This window comes from Vulpes lagopus, chromosome 5 (assembly GCF_018345385.1).
Source record: "Vulpes lagopus strain Blue_001 chromosome 5, ASM1834538v1, whole genome shotgun sequence".
NCBI classification, from domain to species: domain Eukaryota; kingdom Metazoa; phylum Chordata; class Mammalia; order Carnivora; family Canidae; genus Vulpes; species Vulpes lagopus.
The window spans coordinates 27,422,624-27,435,156 of NC_054828.1; the positions used below are offsets into that span (position 1 = coordinate 27,422,624).

Consider the following 12,533-nt stretch of genomic DNA (forward strand, 5'->3'; position numbering starts at 1 on the left):
AGGCGAGCCAGGTACGCGTGCGCACGGGAACTGGGGGCGCGCGGGACGGAAGCGGAGCGAAGGCGCCGGGGAGGTGGAGGACGAGCCCCCCTCAGGTACAGAGCGTGAGGGCGGGGCCGACGGCGGCGCCGACCGGCGCTAACCGCCCCCGCCTCCTTCCCTCCGGGTCCCGCCTTCCTCTGCCTCCGCCGGGGCGGGGCCAGGCCGCAATAGGGGTGGGAAGGGAGGGGAAAGGGGCGGAGGATGGAGACGGGGAGGGACCTGGATCCCTGGCGCCGGCGGTGGCCTGCCAGTCGTCGCGATGAGCTCCGGGGAGGATGTCGGGCGGAGGAGTCCGGGGAGGGACTCGGAGCTCCAGGTAGAGGCAGCAGGGATGCGCCGGGTTGGGGTAAAGCAGCTCCTGGGTCGGAAGGCCCCGCATCCGGGCGCGTGTGACGGGGATTAGAGGCCGTGGGTGACCTCCGAAGCGGGAGTTCGCTGCTTGACTGGCTGCGAGGGACGGTAGCGGGCAGAGCTGTGGTCCCGGGAAGCCCACTAGGAGCAAACTTTGCCCCTGTTGTTGTCGTTTCTTGGGCGCTTCGGGTTGAGCCCAGTTCCTATGGTGACCGCTTCGCTTCCTGCCGCAGCTCTCCGCCTGGTTGTTGGGGGCACTGTTCTGTTTAGAAACGCTTAGACTGGAGGTGAGGAATTTGGAAGTCAGAGATTTGGGAGTTCAACCTGCTATTCCCGACCCCCAGCCTCTCACTTCTAAGCCTCTTTATAGACTTTGGGAGGTGAAGGGCCGAGATTACGTAGGTGTTTGCATGAAAATCTCATGTAGTTTTCGGTAGAGATTATACACAGGAAAGGCAGGGTAAACTGGGTTTTGTTTGAAAAAAATATTTGAGATTAAAGTTGAATAACTGCGGCGATTATGGACCGGACATCTAATTACACAAAGGAATACATTGTTATTGTTTGTTTGTTTTTTAAAATAAAGTCAAGGATGGAGGCTTCAAGAAAAATGTGCTTAGGTAACATACCCCGTGTTTTCCTTTTTACAGCACAGGGCCTTATATCGCAGGATATTCGTTGTTTTAAGTTTCCTCTACTGGTTTTCAGCATTTAAACTACACTTTTCTTTTTAACCTGTAAGAAAATAAGATAATAATTGGTTTACGACTAGAAGAAACCAGGTTAGAAACCAGAAACTAGAAACATAAATGGAAAGTGACACATTCCAATCTGCCTTCAGGATAAAACTGATTCTTGTTTTTATCTTAATTGCTCAAGGGACTAAACCATTCAATTTTAATTAGTGAGAAGTGACTAGGAAGGCGCTATTAATGAAATATTTACTGTAAAATAAACTTTGGTGTGATTTAATGGCAGCTTCCAAAATATACTTTATTTTGTTGACTGGAAAAAAAATTCACTGCTTACAGTCTGGCATATAATCAGATGTAGAGATTCTGTTGGCTCTTTTCCTGTCTTCTTTTTAAGTTGCTTAGATCAGTTTTAGGGTAATTTGTTTTTAGAGTATTCCATATACAGAGGCAATTAGAGCAGGTGTTACTATTCATTTTTTTTCCTCATCACATGCTCTCTCTTCTCCCCAGATGTAGCCACCATCCTTACTTCTTATGATAACCAACCACTACCATGATTTTCTTTAGAGTTTCACTGTCTTTGTATAGGAACCCGCATATTCTAGTTTGGCTTGTTTTTGAACTTTATATAAATGGAATTGTAGTAAGTATTCCTTTTCAGTTTGCTTTTTTACTCAATGTGAGGGTTTTTTTTTTAAGATTTTTTATTTATTTATTCATGACAGAGAGAGAGAGAGAGAGAGAGAGAGGTAGAGGGAGAAGCAGGCTCCATGCAAGGAGCCCCATGTGGGACTTGATCCCAGGTCTCCAGGATCACACCCTGGGCTGAAGGCGGCGCTAAACCGCTGAGCCACCCAGGCTGCCCTCAATGTGAGGTTTTTAAGTTTTATCCTTGTTGCTTGTAATTAGTTTGTTGTTTAATGTTTACCTACTCCACTATTAATGTTTTTACAGTTTTTGGTAAACATGAACCATTGCTGTGAACTTTCTCATATATGTGCCTCATAAGAATCTTTTTAATTGAGCTAGTTAGTAAGGTAGTTCTATTTGTCTTAGTTATGGGATTAACATGTTTATTATTAATATTTTTTAGTTTATGAAAGCCCCTTGAAAACAACTCTTTAACTCCTATGTTTCTTAGAGGTCTTGGTAAATGATACTTCTCCTAAGGCCATTGCTTTATTTTCCTTTAAAAAGACAAGTTATTCCTTTACAGAATAGTCTGGATTAGAAGTAAGGAGCTTAAGTTTTAATGGATAATTAGATTATTTCTTTTTCATAAGAAAGGTTAAACATTATGGCTTTACTGTTTTGTTTGAAGGGAATTCCCAAAATGTTTTTTGACTTATTTTTATAGTACAAAAACCTGTCTCAAAATTACTCAAAGAACTGTGTGATTTTTTTTACATTTTTCTTTTAGTGAGGCTATTTCTTCCTACTTCAGTGTCTATCACTGTAAACTTTTGGAGACAGCTTTACAAAAAGAAAACAAGTAGACTTTTTGTGGAACCAGATTTCAGAATTCCATATAAAGTACTCCAGTATTTTTAATTATTCTATCAAAATATTTGATGACATTTGTTGAGCATGTATTATATGCATGATATTTTGCTCAAGATTGATGATTCTTTTTATTTTTAGCACATGATCTTACCTCCTATTTCATAAAAAATGAAACTTCTACTAGGCAGGCCTTTAAATTTCTACCCCTTCTTCTTCTTTTTTTTTTTTTTTTTTAAGATTTTATTTATTTATTCATGAGAGACACAGAGAGAGAGAGGCAGAGACATAGGCAGAAGCAGGCTCCAAGCAGGGAGCCTGCTGTTGGACTTGATTCCGGGACTCCAGGATCATGCCCGAGCCTAAGGCAGAAGCCCAACTGCAGAGCCATCCAGGTGTCCCAAATTTCTACCCCTTCTTATCTAAATCTTCACCTGACCTTGCTTTCCTCTTATCTCAAAGGACAGTGCACATACCGTTTATTTGGGTTTCCTTTTATTGGCTCTGTGGCCTTTCTCCATTAGTTAACATTAACCCATTCTTAGGAATCTTCGATGTGTTTATACTGTAGGGCTTCTTAACCTAGTGGACAAGAACTTTAGAGAGTTCTTGAATCCCCTGAAATTGTTTGTAAAGTTTTGTGTGTGTTTTTATTTTCTTGAGGAAAGGACTCAGCTTTTGTCTAATTCTGAAGGGAGTCCTTGATAGAAAAGGTTTTCTCCTTTCTAACAACCATTCAACAACTGTAGTCATCTTCTGCCTTTCACTCTACCTCTCATGATCATGCTTCCTAAAAGAACTCTACGTTTTCTGTTTTCTTTTGTTCATTACTCATTTATTAGTCCTCTTCAAATATGCTTCTACCTCATCTGTACCATTGAAACTACCTTTTTGAGTCATCAAAATTTTGTTATTATGAAAATATTCTGTTGACTACCAACTTTGTGCTGAGCACTTCAGTAGCCATTAGAGATATAATAGTGAGCAGACAAAAGCCTAGATCTCTTGGAGTTTACATTCTAGTAGTGGGGAGACAGACAAAAACAAATTAAAAAATAAATGATATAATTTCAAATATCATTAAGTGCAAATAACCTGATGCGAGAGTATTTAGGGGATCCTTGGGTGGCCCAGCAGTTTGGCGCCTGCCTTTGGCCCAGGGCGCGATCCTGGAGACCCGGGATCGAATCCCACGTCGGGCTCCCGGTGCATGGAGCCTGCTTCTCCCTCTGCCTGTGTCTCTGCCTCTCTCTCTCTCTCTCTGTGTGACTATCATAAATAAATAAAAATTAAAAAAAAAAAAAAAGAGAGAGAGAGTATTTAGGAGAGAGGCTACTGTAGGTAAGAAGGCAGGGAAGACCTGCTAACGTCTGAGCCAGAGAAGGAATCAGCCGTGTACAGGGTTGGGAGAGAGAGTGTTCTTAAGAGAGGGAAATCAAGAACAGAGACCTTGAAGTGGAATGAGATGGGCACAGTGGAGGAACAGAAAGAAAACCAATAAAGCTGATGGGTGAAAAAGAGTACTGGGTCTACTTAGGGAAGTGAAGGCAGGGGCCAAATCATGTAGCATCTTAAAAAGTGTGAATTTTATTCTAATTGCACTGTGAAGCCATTGGAGTGTTTTTGAGCAGGATCTCATTATTTTAATTAAAGTGATTGTTTTGATTTCAGTTCAGAAAAAAAGTTGTAGGGAGCAACAATAGAAGCATGAAGACCATTTAGGGAACCGTTACAGTAATTATGTGGGAGATGAATATGGAGGTAGTAATAAGTATGTTGAGAATGGATTTGGGAAATAATTTTAGAGGTAGAACTAACACAGTTTGTTGTTGGGGGTCAGGGAAAGAGGAAACAAAGACAATCCCTTGGTTTTTGACTTTGGGCATTACACAAATGGTGGTGCATTTAACATGGGAAAAACTGGGAAGGAACATAGTGGAGGCAGGGTTGAGAGCAGGAGTGCAAGTGGGAGACCTAAGAGGTCTGTTTTATGGGCACCTGGGTGGCTCAGTGGTTGAGTGTCTGGCTTTGGCTCGGGGCGTGATCCCATGATCCATGGGTCCTGGGACGGAGTCCTGTATCAGGTTTTTCCCACAAGGAGCCTGCTTCTCTCTCTGCCTATGTCTCTGCCTCTCTTTTTGTCTCTCATGAATGAATAAATCTTAAAAAAAAAAAGTCTGTTTTAGACATGTTAAAGTTGTGATGGTTCTGGACATTCAGTAGACACAATACAATGTGTTAAGTGCTCCAATAGGAGTATAGTCATGGTTTTGGAGGAATATGGAAAATATGTCCTAAATCTTTTTTGGGGAAGTTCAAGTCAAAAATACTTTTTTGTAGTCTTTTTCTTTAAATTCCTTAGCATACATGTGCATTCCTCTGATATGGCATTAATCCTATTATACTGTAAATTCTGATTTGTTTGTTCAGGACTTCCCTAGACCCATTGAGGGATGAGGTTGTAGGTTTTTATTTGTTTTCCTTGTTTTTTTTTTTTTTTTTTGGTTTCCTTTTTAAAGGAGGGGTGGTGCAGAAGGAGAGGGAAAGAAAGAATCTTAAGCAGGCTTCACGCCCCACACAGGGCTCGATCACACAACCCTGAGACCTGACCTGAGCCAGAATTAAGAGTTGGATGCTTAAATGACTGAGCCATCCAGGCACCCTACAAATTATTTCCCTAAATCACACAATTTCTGAGCTACATTGTCATGTAAAAAAGCATAGTGTGGAGTAGTATGCATAGTATGCTAAAGTGAAAAATATTTTAACATGTCATTTTGCACATGTGCAAATACATTATGTACCAAAAATTCCTAAAAGTGGAATTATTTATATAGAAGCTATATGTATTTGTAATGTTAGATTTTGTGTAATTGTTCTTCAGAAATATTGTATCAATTTATACTGTCCCCAGTGATGTATAAGAATGGTAAATTATATATACACCTTTCTGATCTTTGCCAATTTGAGGTTAAAAGTGGTATCTTGGTATTTTAATTTGTGAGATTGAATGTTTTTAAATCTGTTTAAAAGGCATTTCTGTGAAATATCCATATTCTTGCTAGTTTTTCTATTAGGGTATTTCTTTTCCTTTTTTATTTACAGAAATTATTCCAATATTAGGGAAGTTAGCCCTTTGTAATATGGGTAGCAGACTTTTTTGTTAATATACAAAAGAAGCAATAAATAGCTAGCTAGTACCTAGTATATTGGACAACACAGGCCTAGAAGTAGTCTACATAATTTGCCTATGATCCATATTTTCTTAGAACAATGATTACCAAAGGGATAGGGTGGGCTATGTTTTTTTTGAAAAGCATGTTTAATATTGTAGTTTTCTGTTGGGAAAACAAAAAGTTTCATAATGTGAGGTTTTTAAAAAGTAAAGCTTGATGAAAATTCTTTTAGCTGGTGAGGCAAAGTTAAAAATAATTGAAAATGTACCTAAGAATATTGTTAATTTTCAAATGTCATTGATTGTTTTGAAGAATCACAAAACTGTTTTAAACTGAATGTCTTGGTATCATTCCCGTTTTTTCTACTAGGTTACCACCAAAGAACATGATTTTGGTCTAGGGGCTCCAGTTTCTGAAGCTGAAAAATACCAGAATACTCTCCAGCTAGAACAAGAAGTGAGAAATCAAGATAAATTCATCTCTGCACTGAAATTACAGGTTACATTTAATTTCTGTATTTCCCTGAATTATTTTGGAATGGGCCTATTTTAAAAAAGAAGATGGAGAATAAATACTAATTCAGTGCTCACTGAAATCTTATGGGTCTAAAATCATTCCATTTTTATCTTACCCATTTTGATACATGCAGATTCAGATACATATGAGTGCAAACTGCATGGCAAGTGTTGTATCCAGTGCTTTTTTTTTTTTTTTTTTTTTTTTTTTTTTTTTTTTTCCAGTGCTTTTAAGTACATAATCTTTCTTGATTCCAACCTCGTGAAGTAGTGATGTGATTTTATCTTTTAGACATGGGAGCTGAAGTTCCAAGAGGCTATAGAATTATAATATTTGACTAACAAGTGACAGAGCTAAGTTGGATTTGTCTGAACTCCCAAGTTAGCTAGAATTTGAACCCAGTTGTCTGAACTCCAAGTTCAGTATTGTCTGTTCTCCTAGTGGCTGACCTGTGGTAAGGCTCTTAAAAGGAACTTCCTCTTCTCTACGAAGATAGAGTAGACTCCCTTTATGCATCCCACTAAGCACAACTAAAAATGCTGAACGTTTTGTTATAAAACAAACATATGGACATTCTGAAAGGTGGGCAGAAGAAGGAAGACTGGCTGGGGACCTCAGTATATAGTAAGTGACGTGTTAGTGAATTCCTGGGTTTTCCTTTTGCTTCGTGTATCTCAGACAATGCTGGAAAAACTGACATCTAGAAACAATGGATGCATGCAAGAAAAGTTCTCAGAGGAGGCATTCCTACAGCTAAAGGACTAGGAAGGGGGCAGCCTAGCAATGTAGACCACTTTTTTTCTTTTTCTGCTTTACGTTTTTATAATTTATATACATTTTTAATTTGGAAACAATCTCAAATTTATCTAAAAGTTGCAATTATGGAAGAAAGAATATCCCCTCACCCTACCATTTGAGAGTAAGTTATAGACCTAATGTCCTGATATCCCTAACATTTGAGTGGCTATTTCTATAAATAAGTACACTCTCCTATAAGATCACAATACAATCTGGTAAAATCAGGAAATGAACTTTAGTACATTGCTGCCAGCTAGTCCTCTGACCCTATTCAAGTTTTTGCCAGTTGTCCCATAATGTCCTCAATCACAAAAAGATCTAGTCCAGCATCACACGTTGTGTTTAGTTATTGTGTCCCTTTATCTCCTTCATTCCGGAACATTCTTCTTTGATTTTTATGACCATGACACTTTGAAGAATACAGGCCAATTATTTTGTAGAATGACCACTGATTTGGGTTTGCTATGATTATCTTTATGTTACAAACCTTTGGCTCATAACATATGTGATAGCCGGCCTTCAAATTGGCGCCACCCTCTTTACTCCCACTTTAATACAGTCTCCCTGCACATGGTACCAAAATTGATCTTTATGACCAAGAGCATAGAGCAGAAGTGATTAAGTGGGAAACAAGCTTCCATGTTGTGAGCAGCTCTGTGGATAATAGGCCCACGTGAAAAGGAACTCAAGTAGTCAGTAACCAGTGAGAAACTGAGGCCTGCCAACTGTGATGATGAGCTTGGAAGTGGATTTGCCAGCCCCACTTAAACCTTGCCAGAATGACTGTCACCCTAACTGACTCCTTTCACCTAGTGAAAGACCTTAAACCAGAATCACCAAATTAAGCCACTCCCAGATCCCTAATCCCATGACACTGTGACATAATAAGTGTTGGCTTAAGGTACAAAATGAATACAGACAGGAATATCACAAAAGTGATGATGGATTCTTTTCATTGCATCCTATCAAGTAGCACACAATTTCATTTTGTCCCATTACAAATGATCTTTATTTGGATCCCTTGATTAAAGAGTTAACTTCTGGGCTTTTCCCTGGTGAAGTTCCTCTTGTTCTCTTTTAATTATTTTTTATTTTTAATTTTTTATATTGAAGTATACTTGACGCACAGTGTTACATTAGTTTCAGGTGTACAGCATAGTGATTTGACAAGTCTATATGTTACACTGTGCTCACCACAAGTATAACTGCCATCTGTTACCATACAGTGCTAATATGATATCATTGAGTATATTCCCTATCTTTTAGCCTTCATCTTCATGATTTACTCATTCTGTAACTGGAAGGCTGTACCTCTCACTCCTCCTCACCCTTTTTTCCCATCCTCCTACCCTCTGGCAACCACCATTTTGTTCTCTGTATTTATGGGTCTGTTTCTAATACAGACGATTTTTGGACAGTAACTGGCTATTCAGACACCATGAAAAAAGCTATAGCCCCACTCCTGCTGGCAAAGGCTGAGTAAAAAGCCTAGACTTCCACCCTTTTCAGGCTGTGACAGAGAATCCCAACCATACCTCATGCCCCATCCTCTAAGCCCCCTATCCCATCAAGGTTGTATCAAAGAGAAATGCTGGGTGGGAAGTCAAGACCTTAATGCTCACCAGGCAATAAGTATCCCCCAATCCCATAGTGTTGGCAAAGACCACATGGGGATCCTAGATAACCACCCTCACCCAGAATAAGGAGGTGTCCCCTTTCCTTTTTGTTGAGCTGGTGTCAGAGGGGACCTATTACAGAGTCAGGACTTTTACCACCTCCTAGCAATAACAAGTCCACCCACCCACAGTAGTGGTGAAAGATACATGGGAGCAGAAACAAGGTATCTGTATTCTATCTCCCTGTGGTAGTATTAGCAGAAGCCTGGTGGGGACCTGAACTCCCATCCCTGCCTAGCAGTAACAACGAAACCAGCCCTCCCCAGGTATCAACAGAGGCCTAAGAGAGAAATTGGACTTCCACCTACACCTAGCAATAAGAAGATAGCATCTCCCATTTTTAGTTTGAACTAAAGTCACAGGAAGTGTGACAAGAAGCCTACTAAAACTCAAGAGCATATCTCAATGAAAAAAATCACTTCTTATCTCAAGAAGCAGGAATATCTCCACCTTGATGAGCAAAGACAACCAAGAGATGCCAACACAGAGATGTCTCACAGGATTAGAGATTGTCTCACAAGGATTTTAAATCAGTTACCATATAAATGCTTCAAGCAATTCTGAGTGTGTTTGAAACAAACACAAAACTAGAAAATCTCATCAAAGAAATAAAAGATATAAAGAACCAAGTGAAAATTTGGAAGCAACGAAGTTGTTCTTCAGTAGATGAATAGATAAGCAAATTGTGTTATATCTGTACAATGGAATATTATTTGTTGGTAAAAAGAAATGAGCTATCAGGCCACAAAAAAGATATAAAGGAAACTTGAAAGCAAATTGCTAGGTGAAAAAAAAAAATCTGAGGTTACATACTCTGTGATTCCAACTATATGACCTGGAAAAGGCAAAACATAAAGACATTAGTAAGATCACTTATTGCCAGGGATTTGGAGGAAGGAAGGGTGAGCCGAGTGAATGGAGCACAGGTTTTTTAGGGCAATGAAACTATTCTATATTGTGTATGTTACAGTAATGGTAGATACATGTTACTATGCATTTGTCAAAACCCACAGATCTACCACCCAAAGAGTAAACCCTAATATAAACTCCAGACTTAAATTAATGTGTCAGTGATCATTAATGGTAGCGAATGTACTAAAGTAATACCCTTCATAACTTAAGATGGGAAACTGTGTGTTGGGTGGGGAAAAAGGGTATTGGGAACTCTGTACTTCCTGATCAATTTTTTTGTAAACTTAAAACTGCTCTAAAATAAAGTCTAGGGGTGCCTGGTGGCTCAATCAGTTAAGCATCTCCCTTCAGTTCAGACTATAATCCCAGGGTCCTAAGATTGAGCCCCACATCTGGCTCCCTGCTCAGCAGGGAGTCTGCTTCTCCCTCTCCCTGCTCATGTGCACATGCATGCTCTCTCTCCCTCAAACAAATAAAATCCTTTTAAAAAAGTCAAATCTATTAAAAATGTATGGGAGAAAATATTTCCAAATCATATATCTGATAAGGGATTAATATTGAGAACATATATAAAGAACTTTACAACTCAGCAATCAAAAAGCAAAACAACCCAATTCAAAAGTGGACAAAGGACTTGAATAGGTATTTTTTCAAAGATACACAAATGGAAAATAAGCACATGAAAAGATGGTCAGCATCATCATCCATTGAGGAAATGCAAATCAAAACCACAATGAGGTATCACTTTGTACCTATTAGGATGTCTGTTATCAAACAAAGTAACAAGTCCAGGTGAGGTGGTCTAGAAACTGGAGCCTTTGTGACTTGCTAGTGGGAGTGTAAAATGGTGTAGCCATGGTGAAATAAAGTTTGTCAGTTCCTGTAAAAGTTAAATATAGAATTACCCTATGATCCAGGTATTCCACTCCTAGATATATCTCCAAAAGATTAAAAATAGGAACTTGATACTGACGTTCTAGCAGCATGATTTTTAATGGCCAAAAAAGGTGGAAGCAACCCAAATGTCCATCAATAGGTGCTTAATAAGATGTGGTGGGTACATATGATGGAATATTATTCAGCCTTAAAAAAAGACTAAAATTCTGATATAAACTACAACATGGATGAGACTTGGAAATATTATCCTAAGTGAAATAGGCCAGGAACAGGGACAAATTTTATGTGATTCTGCTTATATTAGGTACCTAGACTAGGCAAATTCATAGAGAGTTATTGTTTCGTGGGTACAGACTTTGGGATGATAAAGTTCTGGAAATGGATGTGGGATGGTTGTACAACATTGTGGATGTAGTGGATGTACTTAATGCCACCAAATCGTGTACTTAAAAATGGTTAGAATGATAAATTGTGTTTTACCACAATGAAAAAAAACTTTAAAAATACAATAACTGAAATTAAAAACTCAGTGTTCTCAAACAACAGGTTGGAATGAAGAGAGAAATGAATTGGTTAACATGAGAATAGGGAAATAGAAATAATGTAAACTGAAAAAGTATAATAAAATGGGAAGAGTCATTCTCTTTGAGTTCAAAGCTTAATGTATAACTACAGTAGTTAAGACTGTATGATATTACTAGAGGGATAGATATAGGTCGGTGATAGAGAATAGAAAATCCAAAAATAGCCTTCTACAAGTACACCCGAAGGTTATTGACAGAAGTGGAAATGAGTTTGATGCAGGAAAGATAGTCTTTTCAACAAATGGTACTGAAACAATTGGATATCTTTTAGGGAAGAGAAATGAACCTAGACCTAAACCTCACACCTTGGGCAGCCCTGGTGGCTCCGCGGTTTGGCGCTGCCTTCAGCCCGGGGCATGATCCTGGAGACCCTGAATCGAGTCCCACGTCGGGCTCCCTGCATAGAGTCTGCTTCTCCCTCTGCCTCTCTCTCTCTCTCTCTCTCTCTCTCTCTGTCTCTCATGAATGAATAAATAAAATCTTAAAAAAAAAAAAGAGGAAAGAAAATAAACCTCACACCTTATACAAAATTTACAAAAATTAATTCAAAATGGATCATAGGTTTAAAATGTAAAACAGAAAACTATGGAACTTTTATAGGGTAACAGAAAATCTTCAGGACTTTGGGCTTGGTGAAGCGTTGTTAGATGTGACACCAAAAGCATGATTCATAAAAGAAAAATTGATAATTTGGACTTCATTAAAATTTAAATCTTTTGCTTTGTGAAAGACTCTATTAACAGGATGAAAAGAATAAGCTATAAACCTTATTTTTGCCAGAAGAATTATGTGTATCATATGTAGGATATATGAAGAAGTCTTAAAACTCAGTAGTAAAAATCAACAACCCAATTAGAAAATGAACAAAAGACATAAGGAAATATTTCATAGAAGGATATATGTTGATAAGCACATAAAAAGATGTTCATTTTTTCTAAACGTTAGGGAAATATAAATTAAGATCAAGATGAAATAACAATGCACACTTATAAGAACAGTTAAGATTAAAAATAGTGACAATATCCATTGCTGGCAAGGATAAGGAGAAGCCACATCACTCATATGTTCATGGTAGGAATGGGAAATGGTGCACCGCTCCAGAAAATAGTTCTTATAAACTAAACATACCATACAACCCAGCAATTGCACTCCCAGGTATTTATTCCAGAGAAATGAAAACTTATGTCCACTCAAAACCCTGTATATGATTGTTCATAGGAGCTTTATTTGTCATAAAGAATGGAAACAGGGCAGCCCCGGTGGCCCAGCGGTTTAGTGCCTGCCTTTGGCCCAGGGCCTGATCCTGGAGACCCGGGATCGAGTCCTGTGTTGGGCTCCCTGCATGGAGACTGCTTCTCCCTCTGCCTGTGTCTCTCATGAATAAAT

At 38.9% G+C, this 12,533-nt stretch overlaps 1 protein-coding gene across 7 annotated transcripts in view; it reads left to right on the top strand.

Annotated features, from left to right (window-relative positions):
* Window positions 1-3: 3 nt before the first annotated feature.
* Window positions 4-12,533, top strand: part of TSGA10 (testis specific 10) — a 128,672-nt gene continuing 116,142 nt past the window's right edge. For 4 of the 7 annotated variants that reach the window (XR_005987778.1, XR_005987777.1, XM_041754839.1 and 1 more), the window contains exons 1-2: window positions 282-358; window positions 6,134-6,262. Coding sequence is in view for 2 of the 7 variants with exons in the window: in XM_041754839.1 (XP_041610773.1) it covers window positions 302-358; window positions 6,134-6,262 (186 nt within the window). In the remaining 5 variants the exon portion in view is untranslated. The other 3 variants (XM_041754842.1, XM_041754841.1, XM_041754843.1) reach the window with 3 other exon arrangements.